This window comes from Monodelphis domestica, chromosome 2, assembly GCF_027887165.1.
Source record: "Monodelphis domestica isolate mMonDom1 chromosome 2, mMonDom1.pri, whole genome shotgun sequence".
NCBI lineage: Eukaryota > Metazoa > Chordata > Mammalia > Didelphimorphia > Didelphidae > Monodelphis > Monodelphis domestica.
The window spans coordinates 32,789,362-32,808,587 of record NC_077228.1 but is presented as its reverse complement, the minus strand read 5'-3'; the positions used below and the strand labels follow the sequence as shown (position 1 = coordinate 32,808,587).

General features: G+C 56.3%; 2 protein-coding genes across 3 annotated transcripts; one reads left to right on the top strand and one right to left on the bottom strand.

Annotated features, from left to right (window-relative positions):
- The first annotated feature begins 288 nt into the window (after positions 1-288).
- Positions 289-3,771, top strand: UROD (uroporphyrinogen decarboxylase). 2 transcript variants are annotated; one of them, XM_007480256.2, is made up of 9 exons: positions 289-453; positions 902-1,074; positions 1,206-1,285; positions 1,833-1,895; positions 1,969-2,328; positions 2,429-2,566; positions 2,870-2,970; positions 3,217-3,283; positions 3,504-3,771. In XM_007480256.2, exons 1-9 carry the CDS (start codon positions 434-436, stop codon positions 3,663-3,665), a joined length of 1,164 nt encoding a protein of 387 aa, XP_007480318.1. In that variant the 5' UTR covers positions 289-433; the 3' UTR covers positions 3,666-3,771. The 2 variants fall into 2 exon arrangements, with proteins under 2 accessions (XP_007480318.1, XP_001375996.1); XM_001375959.4 differs by having other exon boundaries at positions 361-453; positions 899-1,074.
- Positions 3,772-8,116: 4,345 nt separating this feature from the next.
- Positions 8,117-17,998, bottom strand: LOC100617267 (selenoprotein Pb-like). Its single transcript, XM_007480255.2, has 5 exons — positions 17,884-17,998; positions 11,938-12,155; positions 9,831-10,043; positions 9,295-9,421; positions 8,117-8,586 (listed from the first exon to the last, which is right to left on the bottom strand). The coding sequence occupies exons 2-5, from the start codon at positions 12,141-12,143 to the stop codon at positions 8,356-8,358; spliced, it is 777 nt and encodes a 258-aa protein (XP_007480317.2). The 5' UTR covers positions 12,144-12,155; positions 17,884-17,998; the 3' UTR covers positions 8,117-8,355.
- Positions 17,999-19,226: the final 1,228 nt, after the last annotated feature.

The window sequence follows — 19,226 nt, the reverse complement described above, 5'->3', positions numbered from 1 at the left end:
AGGCCTGTGAGGGAGATGCTTAGGATTATCCCTATTTTACAGATAAGGAAACTGAGGTCCCACAGCTAGAAGGTGTCCTCCAGCACACTTGGGGGTAACAGCTTGCTGTATGACTCTAAGCAGGTCGTTTCCCAGATCTGAGCCTCAGTTTCCCCACTGCTACCGCCACTTCTGGGTAGCTCGTTTGCGCCCTTACTCTGGACTTTACGGTAGTAAAGGGGTCCTGCAGGCACAGGCTCGGACAGCCCTAGATCCCTGAGGGCCCAAGTTCGGCTTCTCATGTGATCACTAACATGGCGGCGCCCAGGAGCGCCGTGGGGCGGGACCTGACTGGTGTCGGGGCGGGCCCAGGGGCGGGGTTAGGGAGAGGCGGTACTTTAGGGGAAAGCTGGGGCTGCTCCAGGACCCCGCAGAGAAGAGTGGGGTCCACGCGATGGAGGAGACCGGACTGAGGTGAGTCCGGCCGTTCTCAGCGTTCCAGCTCCTGACCTCAGTACTCAGGGCTCCTGCCCTTCTCCCCCCAGGCTCCCCCTCCAGTGTCCTGATTTTGGCACTCAGCGCCCCTGCTCCTTACCCCAGAACCCCCACTTTGGCCCTGGCCTTGGTATACAGGGCCCCTGTCCTCCTCCCCGAGACCCCCTCCCCCACGTTCCGATCTCGCGGCACTCAGGGCCCTACCTATCTTCCTACCTACCAGGATCCTCTTCTCGGCCTCTGAGCCCCATCCCCCTTCCATCTCAGCTGCTGGTGGGGTGTAGAGGGCTCCTGGAGAAGGGCCTGGCGGGATGGGGCGGGGGTGGGGATGGGAGACAGGGCTGGGTTGGGGGTGAGGTGGGGGCTGGAACAGAGCCTGGCTTGGGCTGATAAGGGAGGTGGGGCCTCCCTTCTCTCCGCCCAGCAGCAGCCACACTAGCCCCAGGAACAATAACGGGAGTCCTGAGCCTAGCCCAGTTGGGGACTGCCACCAGGCCTTCCCCAAGCTGCAAAATGACACTTTTCTGCGGGCAGCCTGGGGGGAGGCCACGGACTACACGCCGGTGTGGTGCATGCGCCAGGCAGGCCGATACCTGAAAGGTGAGAGGCCTGTAAGGTGGGGGGGAGGAGCATAGGGAGGGCAGGGACAGGACACCCTCTTTTCTTTCTCCCCTCCCCCTCTGCTCCGATTACCACCTTTACCTCCTGCCTCTCCCCCTCCCCTCACCCAGAGTTCCAGGAGACCCGGGCAGGCCAGGACTTCTTCATCACCTGCCGCTCCCCAGAGACCTGCTGTGAGCTGACCCTGCAGGTGAGGACAGACTCCACAGAGGCCTCTGGCAGTGCCCCCAACCCATCCCAGCCCCGTTCCCTCAGCCAGATCCCTCAGATGCTCTGGAAGGGCAGGCAGTGACTCTGGAGGTGCCCACCTGGCTCTGCAGCCTCAGCAGAGACAACATCCAGTCCTACAAGAACTGTCTCCAAGCGAGGCTGGGGCTCAGGGACACAGCCCCAAACCCCACTCCTGTACCCCCAGGCGACTGCCACCCTATTCCAAGGCCTGCCCAGCAAGAACACAGGGAGCTGGGCACATCTGGAAAGGAGGCCAAGGAGGAAGGGAGCACCCATGGTATTGTGCCCATTTTATAGAGGAGAAACCTGAGCCCCAGAGCCCAGGGGCCTTCTGCTCCTAGGTGTGAGTTCAGGCCTCTTGATTCTGGGTCTGGGGCTTTGTTCCCTGTGCCTACTGCTTTGAGAAGATGGACCCTGGTCCTGGGATGTCTCTGTGCCCTGTCCTCAGGGGGCTGTGCCTCTGGCCTGGGCACAGAGACACTCACACCCCAGCGTTGCCCCAACAGCCTCTCCGACGCTTCCCCCTCGATGCTGCCATCATCTTCTCTGACATCCTGGTGGTGCCCCAGGTATGATGGGGGGCCCTGGGGATTGGGGGCCTTTTGGTCTGCGCCTTCAGGCTCAGCTCCCCCCTTCCCACAGGCGATGGGCATGCAGGTAGCTATGGTACCCGGAAAAGGGCCAAGCTTTCCATCACCCCTAAGGGAAGAGCAGGACCTGGACCGCCTCCAGGCCCCCGTGGACGTGGACAAGGAGCTGGGCTACGTGTTCCAGGCCATCACCCTGACCCGCCACCAGCTGGCTGGGCGGGTGCCCCTCATTGGCTTTGCTGGGGCCCCGTGGACACTGATGTCTTACATGGTGGAGGGGGGTGGCTCGAACACCATGGCCCAGGCTAAGCGCTGGCTGTACCAGTGGCCTGAGGCCAGCCACCGCCTCCTGGGTCTCCTGACCGATGTCCTCGTCCCCTACCTTGTGGGCCAAGTGGCCGCAGGGGCCCAGGTAAGGGGCCAGGAGGGTGGGCCTTCTGGGGACAGCCTGGTCTGATCTTAGCTTCTGACCTCTGACCTTTGGCCTCACCCACCTGCCCCGATTCCTGTAGGCCCTGCAGCTGTTTGAGTCTCATGCTGGGCACCTGGGCCCTGAACTCTTCTCGGAGTACGCACTGCCCTACATCCGTGATGTGGCCAAGAGGGTCAAGGTCGGGCTTCGGGAGGCAGGCCTGGAGCCAGTACCCTTGGTAAGGCTCCTGGGGGGTGAGGGTGGGGGTGGGGGTGAATCAAATTTGGCCACATCTCACTCCCTTCTCCAGCCCTCATTTCCCCCCTGTTAAATGGGGACATGAATGCCTTTACTTCTGATCTCCCATGGAGAAAGGATTTAAGTCTCAAAGTGCTTTTGGGGTGATAACAAAAGGGAGAAAGAGTCTGGGGTTCCATGACTTGACCCATGTGGGTTTGACTGGATGGAGCCAAGGGAGAGTCAGAAGGCTAGGCCAGCAGCAATCAAGGGAGCTCACCCCTGCCCCCTGCCCCCTGCCTAGATCATCTTTGCTAAGGATGCACACTACGCCTTGGAAGCGTTGGCCCAGTCTGGGTATGAAGTGGTTGGAATTGACTGGAAAGTGAACCCTGCCCTGGCCCGGTGAGTAACCAGGGCCTGGCTTCCAGGGTTCAAGGCTTTGCTCTGCCTCTGATTGATGGGATGATATTCAACAAGTCATTTTTGCCTCAGTTCCCCCATATGTAAATCTATCCGTGGGAGCCTCCCTGGCATGGTGGATTTGTTATGGGGATGGTGTGAGGGTTGATTTGGTTTGGAGGGGGGAGGGGTTTGAGGAGGGAGGCCCCTCATGCACAGGCTTTGGTGATCCTGGTTGACTGGTTTCAGGGAACGTGTGGGAAAGACTGTGACCCTCCAGGGCAATCTGGACCCCTGTGCCCTCTACGCCTCTAAGGTAGGAGAAATGAGGAGTGGGTTTACCCGGGGCCCCACGGGACACACTGGACCCCTGTGCCCTCCGCCTCTAAGGTAGGGGAGGTAGAGAGCAGTGTTCATCTAGGGCCCCATTGGCACATGTGCCCACCTCAGGGTCTGACTGGCGTGTACCACTCTGGTCCCCCTTCCTGCCATCCTGCCCTCTGAGTGCTCCATGCTTTTCCTTCCCCATCCTGCAGGAGAAGATTGGGCGAGTGGTGGAGCAGATGCTGGCTGCCTTCGGGCCCCAGCGGCATATCGCCAACCTTGGCCACGGGCTCTACCCAGACATGGATCCTGCTCACGTAGAAGCCTTTGTGGAGGCTGTGCACCGGCACTCTCGCCTGCTGCGGAGCAAATGAGCCCCCCACCCAGGACTGGTCTCAGGTGTCCGACAAGAGAATGTTTGTGAGAAAGTATTTTTAAGAGAATAAAGAGCGGGCCGGCCTGGCTCACACTCACTGGGAAGGATCTTCTGGGGGTCTCTCTGGTACTCCAGCGCCTGGGGAGAGGCCCGGGATCCCCCTCTCAGCCCCTCCAGCCAGACTTACAGAGCCACCTTCATCCATGAGCCGTGGCCCTTGAGCCCCACAGCCGTCCGAAGTCACTGAGGGCCTGCTCAGCCCATGGACAAGGGAAGAGACCAGCCATGGCATGTGGTTAGTCCTGGAGCAGAGCTGGGGGTCGGGGACCAGGCCCCAGCCTCTCCTCTAGAGGGTATGGAGTCTGGAGGAGGAAGATTAACAGGGGAAGAAGCAGCTAACACCCTCGCCCAGGGGTCAAACAGGGCTTGGCTGACCACTTCAAAGGGGGAGCAGCAGCACATGGGCAAGCCCTGCAGGGAGATAGGAGAGAAAGAGAGAAGAGAGGGAGGGAGAGGAGAGAGAGAGAGAGACACACAGAGAGAAGAGAGGGAGAGGAGAGAGAAGAGAGGGAGGGAGAGGAAAGAGAGAAGAGAGGGAGAGAGGGAGGAGAGAGAAGAGAGGGAGGGAGAGAGGAGAGAGAGACAGACAGAGGAGAGAGGGAGAGAGAGAAGAGGGAGGGAGACAGGAGAGAGAAAGAGAAGAGAGGGAGGGAGAGGAGAGAGAGAGACACACACAGAGACACAGAAGAGAGGGAGGGAGGGAGAGAGGGAGGGAGAGAGGAGAGAGAGACAGACAGAGAGGAGAGAGGGAGAGAGAGAAGAGGGAGGGAGACAGGAGAGAGAAAGAGAAGAGAGGGAGGGAGAGGAGAGAGAGAGAGAAGAGAGGGAGGGAGGGAGGAGAGAAGAGAGGAAGGGAGAGAGGAGAGAGAGAAAGAGACAGAGGAGAGAGGGAGGGAGGAGAGAGAAGAGAGGAAGGGAGAGAGGAGAGAGAGAAAGAGACAGAGGAGAGAGGGAGGGAGAGAAAGAAAAGAGGAAGGGAGAGAAGAGAGAGAGAGAAGAGAGGGAGGGAGAGAGGAGAAAGAGGGAGGGAGGGAGATGGAGAGACAGAGAAAGGGGAGAGAGAGAGAGAGAGAGGGAGGGAAAGAGGAGAAAGAGGGAGGGAGAGGGAAAGAGGAGAGAGAGGGAGGGAGAGAGAGAGGCTCATGGAATGTTGAAGGAGATCCCTATCCCCCATGGAGGAGGTGCAGGGTCTGGGCTGGACAAGGGGCCGTACCCGATCTCTGGGAAGGCCTGGCCTGAGCAGGAAAACATCTGCCAAGGACTTGCCCAGCAGCCAGGGGCACAAGTGCCTTCCCTCCCTGGTCCTCATCTCCACAATGGGGGGCAGGGTTGTACCCCATGATTGCTAAGGACTGGGTTCAAATCCTTCCTCATATTAATTGGATGACCCACTTTGGCCAAGCTACTTAACCTCTGCCTCAGCTTCCTCATCTGTAAAACAGGGATAATAATAGCACTTCTGAGGATCAAATGATCTGTTTGTAAAGCGCTTGATGGCTGCACAGAGCGGGTACTTAATGTCTATCCCCTTCTCTTCATTTATTCATTGAGGACCCACATTTGGCCACAAGATGGTGCTGCTGCCACAGGGGCCTGTGAAGGGAGGGTTATGGTGCCAGGCTTAGCCCTGGTGCCTCATTAAGAGCTGGAAGGAGCCTTGGAATCCCTCTCATCCAACCCAGTCTCATTTTACAGATGAGGTAACTGAGGCCTAGAGATGGAAGGGGTCTGTCCAAGATCACACGGGATAACAGAGGCAGAATTTGAACCCAGGGCTTCTAAATGCAAACCTACTTCTTCCCCCCTCCTGTTCCTCAGTGCCTGTTCTAGAATGGACTTCAAGGTTGTCCAAGGGCTCTCCTGGGGAGGAGGCATGAGCCTTGGTTGCTTGGCTCTAGAGAGCTCAACAGGAAGGGAGGTGATGGTACAGAGGCATGTCATGGGAAACAACTAGTTGACTGGGCTGCCGCTGTAGGTAGTGAGCTCCCCATCCCTAGAGACTGGTCAAGAATGTTATTTTGGGATTCCTGCTTCTGATGGGAGGTTACATGGCCCTGGGAGAGGAGCCACCGGGCACTCCCTGCCATATCCCACACTGTGTCGCCCACCCGTTGCCCATGGCCCGATGGAGGGCAGAGCGAGCCTGTGACACTTATTAGCTGTGTGAAGGGGCACTAGATCCACACTTGGGGAACTCTCGGACGTGCCTGGAGGGGCTCACTGCCAGAGAGGGATAATTTAGTGAATGGGCAATCAGGAGAGACTTCCTGGAGGAGGAAGTTTAAGTTGAACTTTAAGGGCCTTTAGCTGTTGGAGAGCTGTAACGGGGAAGGCCATGAGCAGCTGGGAGTGGGAGAGACCAGCCCTGAGGCTGTGTTCTCTAGAAGCAGGACCCATTCCTCCCCAAAAGGCCACAGAAGGGGGCCCCTTGTTGTGGGGGCTCAGCACTGGCTCTGGAGTCAAACAGCTCTGCAGCTCCCAGTCAGGGCAAAGCAAGAACTCGCTGGATTCAGGGCAAGTCCCTTCCTCCTCTGCACTAAGCTCTGATAAATGGGGACGGGAAGGCTTTCCCAGAGGTCAGGACTGTTGGGGAGAGTTGCAAGAAGCCCTCTCTAGGCCCAGAGTCAGGCCCTGCAGGAGGCTCAGCTGCCTTGGAAGTAGGGAGAGGGCTCCCCCTCCCTGAGCAGTTTAATGGCCCCAAGGGAGGCTGTTGGGGCCACACTCCCCTCCCATCATTCACCACCTCTGGCATCAAACTCCAGTGCCTTTGAGGTCCTGACCCAGCCGGGCAGGCTCTGTGGCCCCAGCATTCTCCTTCCCTTGCTGGGAAAATCAGGACCCCTCAATGGGCAGCAGAGAACCAAGAAGTCGAGCATGGAGCTGACACAGGCTATAGCTCTCATAGGATGACTGGGCATGGAGTGAGGGGCACATCCCTGAGGGTATCCAAGAGGGCAGAGCACGCACAAACCGGACCTCACTGGAGCTTTCACACACCCCTGCCCTTCCAGGGTGTGTAATTTGAATGTTACCCTAAAAACTCTGATCCCCAGCAAAACAATTCCCAGCACCCCACTCACTTCCTGTCGTTAAGCAGTAGACAGGATATAAATTGGGTGGCATTCTGAGTCTGGCTCTTCCTTCCTGTGGCAGCTTTGGTGGAGCAGGCTTTTTTGAGCAGGTAGAAAACTTAGTCACGTGGTTCTAGTTGGTCAGCTAATAAACTTTATAGAGATAATACTTGAAGTATTGGATATTTAATTTACCTCTTACAAGGGGGTGCTGTGGGTGGGATGACACCCATGGATCTGCCCACAGTCCCCCAATCAGTTTGAGCCCAGATCCCCAGGACTCCACAGGCAGGAAGAGGCACCCTGTGCATGGTGGGGAATGCTAGCAAGCAAGATAATCCTCTCCTGGAAGTGCCAGGGACCTCCAGAGGTTCAGAGCCCCCTAGGAAGCCCCCAGTTTGGTAGTGGATCGATACAGGGTTTCTTCATGGACCTGGAGAAGAGACGGCCAGATCCAAGCCCTGCCTCTCTGTGAGCCTCAGTTTGCCCCTCTGAAAAATGAGAGTTGAGTGGCCAGCTGGGCCTTGCGGCTGGCTATCCCCCACTAGCTTCTCTGACCGACATCTTCCTCCATGTCTATCCCCCCAACTGTGGGGATCCCCCAAGTCTCCGCCCACAGCCTCTCCTTTTCACCCCTTACACCAGCCTTTAGTAGGACCCCCCCCCCCCCCAAGAGCTTTTATTTATATGGTTTATATCTATTGATACTGAGCAGATGAGACATGAAAATGTCAGTGCTGGCACAGTGAGGGCGGTGATGAGAGATCGAGGCCTAGATGAGATCCTGGGCTCAAATCTGGCCTCGGACACTCCCCAGCTGGGTGACCCTGGGCAAGTCATTTCACCCCCAAGGGTGAGCCCTGACCGCTCTTCTGCCTCAGAGCCATACTTAGTACTAATTCTAAGACTAAGGTTGGGTATATTTTTCTTAATGTCCTAGAAGCCCTGTGCACAGTTTTGACTTTGCAGGACCCCCCAGTCTGAGGACCTGCCTGGAGCACCCCTTTGCTACAACACCACGGAGCTGGCCTAACGCTCCCTCCAATCCCTGGTTCCTTCCACGTTCCCTCCTCCAGGAAGTCCTTCCCTTCTGGTGGCGTGACCTCCCTGGTTCAAATACCGCCTCTTTCAGGGGACCGGAAGCTCCAGCAGGGCAGGAACTGGGCTAGCGTTTTGTTTCCGGCTGGTCACTGGCCGGAGTCTCTGGGGAGGGGGCCCAGGCTGGCTGCCCTCTCCCCGACCGACCGCCCGCCCCTTCACACACGCCCGCATCCGCATGCAGCACCCGGAAAACCCTTTAGCAGGCTGGGGAGGCGGCTCAGGGACGGAAGTTTATTGGTCATTTCCTCGAGCCTCCCACCCCCTCCGAGGGTCAGCGGGGCTGGCTATGGACCACGGAGCCTCCGCCTCTCCTCCCCTCTGGGGCATCAGCCCACAGGGACCAGTTCTCTGGGTTTCACTGTGGGCGTCATTCTTGGAGGGAGGGAGGGGCAGCGGCACGTGGACCACAGCAGCGGACTTTGTCCTCCGAGGCTGGGGAGGGGTCAGCCCCGAGGCTTAGCCGGGGGCCTCCCCCTCGTGGAGGGATGGCTCTAGAGCGGGGGAAGGAAGGCTGGGGGACGGCTTCTCCATGCCTCCGTGGACGGGATCGTGGGCGTGGGCCGTGGGGGCGCTAGACCCCAGAGTCAGCCCGCGGCTGTCGGGCTTCTCGCCCAGGGGCTCCTGCCCTTCGCCTTCTAGGCCGGGGGAATGCTTGGACTCCCCCTTCCTCTCGTCCGTGCTGTTCACCTAGAGGGGAAACCAGAGCAGACGCTGGACTGACGTCCAGATGATGGAGTGGGGGGGGGGGGAGGGGCGGATCACCCCTCCCCCCTTTCTCTGCCAGGCTAACCTGGAGAGGAGGGTCCCTAGTCAGCCCCGGAGCGCCCCCACAGGCGGAAGAGGCCAAGACTCCAGGCACAAAGTGCTGGGGCTGCTCCTGTGGGTTCCCCTGGAGCTGAGGACGCCTCTGCCCTGGCCCTCTGCGCTGGCCCTCTGCCTTGCCTCGCTCTGGTCCAAGGTGACGGGCAGCTTAGGGCAGCCAGCAGGGCTGAGGCTTTATGGCTGAGCTGCGGGTGGGCTCCGAACAGGGTTCCCCTCAGGATGCCCTCTGCAGGGTGAAGGGGGCCTCCCCTTCCACAGACTGCACACAGGCTCCTCCGTGCCCAGCCTCAGGCAGGAGCCTCCCAGAGGACAAGGTTCCAGGTAGGCCCTGAAGGTCCAGGCTGGGCAGACTCACCCCACGTGAGAGACGGGAGCCTCCATAGCTGGGGGAGACCGCAGGGGGGCTCGGAGTGCTCGGGAGGCCCCTCCCCCCCCCACTCTCTGCCTGTGTGACCTTGGGCAAGTCCCGCTCCTTTGCCCATTCAGGAGATAAAGCCGGTTGGGGGAGGATGGATAAGGATGCTCGATGGACCTTGAGGGAGGCTGACCATGCCTTCCCCTCCGGGGCCTCACCTGGGCAGGGTAGAAAGAACAGTTTCCACAACTGTCCTGCCGGTGGGTGAAACGAATGGCCGACTCCACGTAGGGGAAGTGCAGGAAGCTAAAGGGCAGCCGGATGTGGAAGGTCAGGCGGCCACAGCTGTGAGGACAAACAGAGGTGAGGAGGGCCTGGATTCCAATCCCCGCTGGCCCTGCTTCTGCCCTTTGGCCTTCGACCCTCCCTGGACCTGTTTCCTCATTCACACAAGGAGGGATGGGATTCGGAGGTTCCCTAACTATGCCCACCTCTTGGGGAAGTCATCCCTCCCTTCTGGAGGCTCTGTTGCCCCACCAGGCCGCCTCAGGCCTAGGGTGGGCACAGGGAGATGCTGGAAGCCAGGCCTCAGTCGGCTGATCAGAGGGGCCTGGAGAAGCGCCCCCAGGAAGAGTTCCGTGGTGGGACGTTTGGGCATGGAAGAACCAGGCCCCACTGTGGGCTTGAGAATTGCAGGCTGGCTTGGGCTGCCCCCTTCCTCCCTGATGACCACCCTCCGGCCACGGGGTCTCACCGGTCATAGACGAGGAAGTCATCCTTGGCCCCACCCAGGATGCTCCAGATGTCAGGGCCGAGCTCCGGTTGGCCGTAGACGGGGACGCCCGGCGGGGCGTGGAGTTCCAGCTCCCCGTGCAGGGCCCGGGACTGGGGCGACTTCTCGTTGACTATGATGAAACGGACGTCCGGAGCGCCCATTCTGGCCAGGCGCTCCTGCAAGCTGCCCATGCTGAGGAGGAAAAGGGAAGGAGGGGTGAGCTGGGCCTCGGGGCCTCTGCCGGCAGGGGTGGGGGAACAGGGAGAGCCCTGAGACCAGGAGCCAAGGCCCAGCCCTGCCTTTGGTTTCCTTTGGGCAAGGCCGCCATGCTCTCCTCTCTAAAAGGATCTTGGGAAGTTGTGCGGGTGAGGATTGCCTCCATGGAAGTCTGTGAGGAGGCTGGAGGCAGAGGAGGCCGCTGGATGGAAGGGCCTCAAGCCAGGAGTCCGTTTGACCCCTCGCGTGGAGGAAGGGTTTCCTTTTCAGAAAGATCCTGTTTCTGGGTCAGGTTCTTCTTCCTCCCCCTTTGCTCTCAGCCTGAATAAAGCCGCTGTTGGCCTGGGCCTGGGAACAGGCAAGGAGCGGATGCCGGAAAGTAGGGCACTCGTGGGGGCTGCCCAGAAAGGGGAGGGCACCGAGGGCGGCTCGGCTCAGAACTGCCAGGAGACCTCGTGAAAGCCGCGGGCCCCGTTCCCGCTGTGCCCAAGCGCTGGCTGCCAAGGGTTTTCCACATGACTCCCTTCTGGAGTTGGGTCAGTGGAGAACGTGGCCTCCCACTTATTTTTCTGATAGACTTGAAGCGGTTCCCCAAGAGCTTCCTCCTCCCTTTCACCCATTTCCCATCCCTCGATGGCTCTTGCTTCCCCCCTGTCTCCCACGAAGTGGTGGGAAGTAAAAGGCAGCAGGGCCAGTGTCATACAGTTGGGTTCAAAAATCACCTTCCTAAGTCTAGGCTAGTGGGAGACAGGATGGGATGGAAGAGATCTAGTGTTCCTAGTGGACCACAGCCTCACTCACATAAGTATGTGATTTGGGGTTTGGGCTTTTTTTTTTTAAAGCTCTTAACTTCTGAAAAGTAAAAGAACTAACTGAACCCAGGCCAGTCAGGGGAGAAGAGGGCGAGGGAGGAGTCACGGCAGACTTAAATATCATCACGCATACCTGAGGACGCAGGAAAAGGATTCTAGTTATGCAGAAAGGAATTTTGGGTAATGTTTTTAGGGGTTCAAGAATTTCCAACTATACAGTAGCTGAGAAGTATCTGAGATCACATTTGAGCCCAGGACGGCCCGTTTCAGATCTAGTGCTCTATCCACGGAGCCACTTCGCTGCCCCGTACAATGGCGTGTTAAGGCAGGCAAAAACTCCTGGTCTCTGGGGCTCCATTCAGAAGGATGGAGGTGAAAGTCAGGCTGTCTTTGGGCCCCCTCAGAGCTTCGAATGAGCTGGAGAGTCCAGAGGAGGGCAGGGAGGTGGGGAAGGGCCTGGCGTTCATGCCATGGGAAGCTCAAGGGACGGACCTGGGCCATTGGGGGAGGGCCCCCCTCCCCCAGCAGATACCCTTCTTCAAGGGCTCCAGATGCCACCCTGCGGAGGAGGGGCCAGCCTTGTCCTGCTTGGCCCCAGAGGGCAAGACCAGGAGCCAAGGGAGAAGCAGACTGAAGTTGGATGTCTACCATAGTTTCCCAGCAATGAGAGCTGTCCCTGAGTAGGACGAGCTACCTTGAGAGGCAGTGAGCTCCCCGTCCTTGGAGGTGTGCAAGTAGAGGCTGTCCTAAGAAGGCCCATGTGCTTCTGGGATAGGGAGTGGGGGAGGCTCTTCTTCCTACTGAGGTCCCTTCCAACTATAAGAGTCTGTAATATGGGGAAACTGAGGCTCAAAATGAGAAGCCTCGTGCCATCACCCAATGGCTCATAAGGACGAGCTGGAGGGTTTTGGCCCAAAGTTTCAGTTGACCATTAGTCCGGCTCTCTTGGCCCTGACCTCGTGGGGGAAAGAGTTGGAGCCCCTTGGGACAGCCTGGGCCCCTGGGGACCTCCGGTAGCTCCCATCCCCCCTTGAGGCCACCCCTCTCGTGCCCATTACCTGGCAGCTTGCTTGAGACAGAAATGTCAGCTGGCCTTCAGGAGGGCCACCACGGTCACATTGCCCAGGGCTTCCTCCATGGGGGCTCTGCCTCCGCCCACTTGCCATGGTGGAGCCGGCTGGCAGAACCTCGTCCTGTTCTCAAAGGCCAGGGAGGCCCCCAGCAGCCCGAGCAGGACGGCCAGGGAGAGGCCAGGAGGAGGCATCCTGCCAGCTGCCTGGAGAACGAAGGCAAAGGATGTCAGGAGGGACGGGGATAGCGGCAGCCTCTCTTTGTCTCTCACTCTTCATTTACATCTTCCATAAAGGCTATGAAGCACCTACTGCATACAAGGCATTGTCTGTGGTGGGCTTTAGGGAGGCAAAGAGTAAAGTAACTGAGGGGGCAGCTGGGTGGCTCAGTGGATGGAGAGTCAGCCTTAGAGATGAGAGGTCCTGGGTTCAAATATGATCTCAGCAACTTCCTAGCTGTGTGACCCTGGACAAGTCACTGTAACCCATTACCTAGCCCTTACTGTTCTTCTGCCCTGGAACTGATACTTAGGATTGATTCTAAGACAGAAGGGGAGGGTTTAAAAGAAAAAAAAAGAGAAAGAACGCAGGGCCTGCCCTCTAGAACTATTAGAACTATTCCATTCTAGCTTCTTCCCCTCTGGGAGGGCAGCATCATGGGAATGTGGAGCCCAAAGACCTAGGCTGAAATGATGGTTTTTCTTCCTGTCTGACTTCACATAGGTTTTCTCCCCATGCTGGCCTCAGTTTCCTTATCTGTAAATTGAGAGAGCCAGACTTGGTTTCTAAGGTTGCCTCTAACTCCAGACAAAATGATAGGTCCTCTCCAGGTGGATAAAACAGGCCTTGGAGTTAGAAGAGACTTTAGGGGTGGTGGAATATGGCCTTCATTTTACAGAGGGGGGGAAAGGGAGGCCCAGTGTCATAGAGGCAGTGAGCAGCAGCATTAGAACTCGGGACCCTTGACTCTCTAGTCCATCTTAACAGCATTGACTCCTCTCTGCCTAAATGGGCTCAGATTGGATGGCCACCAATTCCTTGACTGTCCCAGGCCCTGGCACATGGTTGGGCAGCCCTAAGGCCATGTTGCCTGACTCAGTCCTGGGAGCATAGGCACCTTCCTGCTGTAGGTTATGGGGGACAAAGGGGAGGGAGAAGGTGGAGAGGCCGTGGCCATCTGGTCCAGACGCCCATCAGAAGGAATTTCACATCTTGGTCCCTCTCGCCTGGCATTGGGGCAGGCCCAGGGCCTCACAATGTGAGATTGTGGGAGGAGGACAAAGGTCTCTGTGTCCCTGAGCCAAGCTCCCCTGTTGTCCTTGTTTTCTCTGGCTTTGAGGAGGAGAATCCCAGCAGCCAAGGGAACGAGGGGGAGGCAGAGACGAAGGAGGGGAGAGAAAGAGGGAAGAACAGAGAGAGGAGGAGAAGGAGAGAGGTGAAGAAAGAATGAGAGGAGAAGAAAGGAGAGAGGAGGAGGAGAGAGAGAGAGGAGGAGAAAGAAGGAGAGGAGGAAGGAGATGAAGAAAGGAGGAGAAAGAAAAGAAAGGAGATGGGAGAAGAAGGATAGAGGAGGAGGAGGGAGATGAAGAAAGAATGAGAGGAGAAGAAAGGAGAGAGGAGGAGGAGAGAGAGGAGGAGAGAGAAGAGAGGAAAAGAAAGAGAGAGGAAAAGGAGGGAGATGAAGAAAGGAGAGGAGAAAGAGAAAAGAAAGGAGATAGGAGAAGGATAGAGGAGAGGAGAAGGAGGGAGATGAAAGAAAGGAGAAAGGAGAAGAAGGAAAGAGGAGGAGAGGAAAGAAAGAGGAGAGGTGAAGAAAGAAGGAGGAAGAGGAGAAAGAGAAGAAAAAGGAGAGAGGAGAAAGAAGGAGAGAGGAGGAGAAGGAGAGGCAAAGAAAGGAGAGAGGAGGAGGAGGAGGAGAAGGCAGGGGAGGAAGGAAGGAGAGGGAGAGGGAGGGGGTAATGAAGAGAAAGTGGCATGGCAGGGGATGGGAATCTTTGAGAGACCAAAAGGAAAGAGTATTCCAGGGAAGGTGCTGACCAGGGCAAAAGCAAAGAGGTGGGAGATGGAGGCCTCAAGTATGAGAAGCAGGAAGAAGAATATATAAACATATATATATATATATATTTACTATTCTAGTATACTATACATACAAATTATACTATTTCTACAATATGAATAATAATAGTCTGGAGAGGGAGGAAGGGGCCAGGCAGCCAGTGGAGTTACCGTTTGGCCTCCCCGTCCCCCCTCCATCCTCCTGGAGGTCCCTGGAGCTCACTGGGGAGGCAGGAGGGCCAGCATCCTGCCAGGTTCTGAGGAAGATCCCTCTGACTGCTGCATGGAGGATGGAGGAGGGCAGGGTAGGGGGAGGCCAATTAGGAAGTTATTGCAGTAACCCAGGTGGGAAGGGATGGCCACCTGAGTGGAGACAAGGGGATGGATCGTAGGGTTATTGATCTGAATGGAGGAGGTCTCTGTTGTCCAGGCCTCTCTCCCTGCAGATGGGGAAACTGAGGCCCAGCTGTTGTGGGGGGAGCAAGGACATGGGCCCTTGGAGTCGGAGCCCCAATCTAGGACCAGATCTGCTACTTGAGGCCCTCCCGTTCTCTAGCCTCAGTCCTCCTCTCTCAAACAAGGGGGTTGCGCTTGGGGGTGGCTAAGGGCCGCTGGGGCTCTGGCCTCTGAGTCGGGGATCCTCCCTCACTGCTCGAAAAAGCCGGTCGGTCGCGGGTGGACGAGGCTCTGTTCTGTACAGGAAGGCCTTAAAAACGTAACTGGAGGCAGAGGGGCAGGACAGAAGAAGGGCAAGGAAGAAAGGGGAAGCGGGCTGGCCCGGGAGGCCGCGGCTGAGTCAGGCCGGAGCCCCTAGGTGGAAGAGGCGGAAAGAGGCCATGGCGGGCAGGACGCCGAGGAGGGTTGAGAGTTTGCTGTGGGTGGGAAGAGGCAGGAGTTGTCCCTGCCTGGTATTTAGAGCGGCCTTTCCCCGCCTTCTCTCATTCCACCCTCACGGCGGCTCTGGGAGGGAGGTGCTATCTGGGTCCCCATTTGGCAGAGGAGGAAACCGAGGCATGCAGAGCAGATGAGGCCTTTTCTCCCTTCTCAAATAATTTTGCTTTAACTTCCATGGCCAAAGGCGAAGGGCAGCTCCTCCCAGGCAGGCCCCCCGCTTCTCCCCCTTTATATGTTTGGAACATGGAGGGCTTCCTCTCAGATGGGGAAGCAGCTGGGTAGCCCGGTGGGCAGAGCACTAAACTTGCAGCGATCAAGGCCCGAGTTTAAATCCCACCTCGGACGCATGAACTGACTCACAAAGCACACCATCTTTCTCAGCCTCCGTCTTTTCTCATCTGTGAAATGGGTTAATGATCACATCAACCTCCCAGAGTAGGCAAATGAGACAATGTGTAAACTCTCTATCAATGGCAGCTATTATTTTAAAGCCCTTCCTTTGTCCTTTTTAACCCCTCACCTTCCACCTTAGAATTAATACAGGGAACTGGTTCCAAGGCAAGGGCTGGGCAATGGGGGTGAAGTGACTTGCCCAGGGTCACACAGCTAGGAAGGGTCTGAGACCAGAATTGAACCCAGGATTTCTGGGCTCTGAGCCCCCCAGCTGCCCCTCCTCACCCTTTTTTTGCTTCTCTCTGGCCATCATCAATCACCCTTTCTCCTGATGCTTTCTCCTCTCTGGGCTCCTGAAGCTCATTCTCTCTTGGTTTTCCACCTCCCTGTTTGGCTGCTCCTTCTCAGCCTCCTTTGCTGGGTCTTCACCCGAGTCACCTCCACTAATTAGGGGCAGCTCTGTTCTGGGCCCCCCCTAGTTTCCCCCTGTAGTTTTTTAGTGACCTGCTCAGCTCCCAGAGGTCATTCGATGCCTCCAGCCCCAGACTCTGTCCTGAGCTTCGTTCCCACCTCACCCAGAGACATCTTGGATGAGATTGTCCCAGAGGTGGGGGCAGGGAGGTGGCTCAGTGGATGGAGAGTTGGGCCTGGAGGAGGGAGGTCCTGGGTTCAAATGTGGCCTCAGACACTTCCTGGCTGGGTGACTCTGGGCAAGTCACTTGACTCCCACAGCCTGGCCCTTCCTGCTCTTCTTACACAGTAGAGTAAGGTAAAGTTTTTTAAAAAAACATGCCCCAGAGACATCTCAGAGTCAGCCTGTCCAAAATAGAACTCTGCTCTCTCTCCCCAAACCCTCTCCTCTTCTCCACTTCCCAGTTTCTTTTGATGCCACCATCATCTTTCCAGGCCCCCAGGCGAGGCTCAGCCGCCTCCTCTCTCCCCTCAGGACCCTGAACTCACTGTGGCTTTCACTATCAGGACTGTCTCAGACAGTGGAGACAAACGGAACAGAACAGAGGAAGGGCTGATCTAGGGCTGGCTTCAGGGCTTGGCCTCATAGTACCCAGGGGGAAACTGAGGCCTCTTCAAGATTGGCCTTGTATTGAGGGGGAAACTGAGGCCTCTTCAAGATTGGCCTTGTATTGAGGGGGAAACTGAGGCCTCTTCAAGATTGGCCTTGTATTGAGGGGGAAACTGAGGCCTCTTCAAGATTGGCCTTGTATTGAGGGGGAAACTGAGGCCTCTTCAAGATTGGCCTTGTATTGAGGGGGAAACTGAGGCCTCTTCAAGATTGGCCTTGTATTGAGGGGGAAACTGAGGCCTCTTCAAGATTGGCCTTGTATTGAGAAAGAAACTGAGGCCTCTTCAAGATTGGCCTTGTATTGAGGAGGAAACTGAGCCTGGAAAAGGGGAGCCCCCCCCAGGCCTAGCTCAGTGGGGTGTTAGTGTGAGAGGAGAGATGCACTTCTGAGGCTCTTCTAAGCCAGGCCAGGCCTGCCCATCCTCCCCGGGAGATGCTGTGTCATCCTGTGTCCTTGACAGGGAAGGCCTCCTGTGGCCACTGCCACCTCCACAAAGGACTTTGAACAGACTGTCCCCAGCTTCCTCAATCCCCACCTCCCACCAGGATCCTGACAAACAGAAAAAAGCAGCCCCAGGCTGGATTGGGCCCTAGCTGCCACCCCAGGGTCCTTTAGGTCTCCAGGTTCCATTACAAAGAATTCCAACCAGTCCTAGGTCTGGACATCCCTGCCAAAGGCCCTCCCAGTGCTGGTGGGGAGATTACTGAACAGGAATACCAACAATGTCCTGGGTTCTAATCCTCCCTACCTGAATGATTTTGGGCTAGTCTCCTCTCTTCTGGGACAAGGGTGGGGGTTGGGGCGGTGTTTAGGCTCCATTTCCCTTCCAGTTCTGACATCCTGGGTGTCTAGAAGTGCCCAGGGCCTCAGCAAAGCTGGGAAAGGATGTTGCCAGGCTTGAGGGGCTATTGGAGTCCATAATCCTTATCTTCCAGCCCCCCATCATCCGAGGTCAGGAGGCAGTACATGGCTTACGTCCAGGCCTGCCCCCCCTTTGGGCCAAAGTGGGTTTCAGGGCTTGGGGGGGGTCCTGGGATCTCCAGATGGGTAGAGGGACTCTGGCAGCACAGTCCCCCCCCCCCTGCCCCAACACAAGATAGTCACTTGTGTACAGATCTGTAATACTGATTCTTTCCACACAAAAATAGGCTTAATATCACTTATTTTTACCCTAAATTTTCTTGACTTCTCACCCCGCCTTTTCCCAGAAGACCAATATTTCAGCCTTTCCAGATTTAGGTGAAAGAGGTATGGATTTAGAATCTGAGCCCCGGGTTCAAATCTCAGCCCTACTCCTGACACCCCCCCCCACCTCATTTTCTTTCTCTGCCAAACATAGGGGTCTCTAAGGCTGGAAATCTGGGATCCCAGGTGTTCACTCCAGAGGGACCCATGGCCCATGAAATTGGGGAGAGTTTGCGAACCCTGACAAATCATCCCCCCAGATCGTGTCCCCCCAAACCCAGCCAATCTCCCCAGCCTGCAAAGCAGGACAGAGCAGATACTGTACCTGGTCCCCTGTGGCCTCCTCTGTCCTCCGCTGCTGTCCTTGGAGCAGGAGCTTGTCCTGGAGACCCAACAAGTGCCCTTTGCTCACTGGACTTTATCTATGCCCAGCAGCTCCTCCCTGGGAGGTGGGGGTGGGTGCAGGCTGGGGTCCAGATCAGGGGCCTGGCCTTGCTGGTCAGAGCCAACCTGCAGCCTTCAGACACCATGTGTGTATGTGTACATGTATGTGTATGTATGTGTACATAGTTGGGCCTGGATACACCCCTATGCTGTCTGCATGTTGTCTCCCCCTTTAGAATGTGAGCTCCTTAACCTGTTGGCCTCTTTGTGCTTCTTCCAATGTTTGGCAAAGTGCCTGGTACCCATTAAATATCTAATAAATGCTTTTTGACAGATTGACCAAGTCATCGACTGCCAGCCTCCAGTCTCTACCCCTCAGCTCTCCAGACACAGACCAGCACTATGTTGTTCCAGAGGAGAGCTGGGTTCTCAAGAGGTCTCAGGCCTTCTCTGGGCTTGTTTTCATCCTCAGAGCATGGGAACTTTGTGTTTTCCTCTTCTTTCTCTTCCTCTTCTTCTTCTTCTTCCTCTTCTTCCTCTTCCTCTTCTTCTTCTGCTTCTTCTGCTTCTTCTTCTTCTTCTTCTTCTTCTTCTTCTTCTTCTTCTTCTTCTTCTTCTTCTTCTTCTTCTTCTTCTTCTTCCTCTTCTTCCTCTTCCTCTTCTTCTTCTGCTTCTTCTGCTTCTTCTTCTTCTTCTTCTTCTTCTTCTTCTTCTTCTTCTTCTTCTTCCTCCTCTTCCTCTTCTTCTTCTGCTTCTTCTTCTTCCTTCTTCCTCTTCCTCCTCCTCCTCCATCATCTTTGTCATCTTTCTTCTTCCTCTTCTTCCTCTTCTTCCTCTTCTTCTTCTTCTTCCTCTTCTTCCTCTTCCTCTTCTTCTGCTTCTTCTGCTTCTTCTTCCTTCTTCCTCTTCCTCCTCCTCCTCCATCATCTTTGTCATCTTTGTCATCTTTCTTCTTCCTCTTCTTCCTCTTCTTCTTCTTCCTCTTCTTCTGCTTCTTCTTCTTCCTTCTTCCTCTTCCTCCTCCTCCTCCATCATCTTTGTCATCTTTGTCATCTTTCTTCTTCCTCTTCTTCTTCTTCTTCTTCTTCTTCTTCTTCTTCTTCTTCTTCTTCCTTCTTCCTCTTCCTCCTCCTCCTCCATCATCTTTGTCATCTTTCTTCTTCCTCTTCCTTCTCCTTCTTCTTCATCTTCTTCTTCTTTATCTTCATCTTCTTTTCTTCTCCTCCTCCTCCTTGTAAAGATATTTTATTTTCCCAATTACATGTAATAATCTTCCACAAAAAT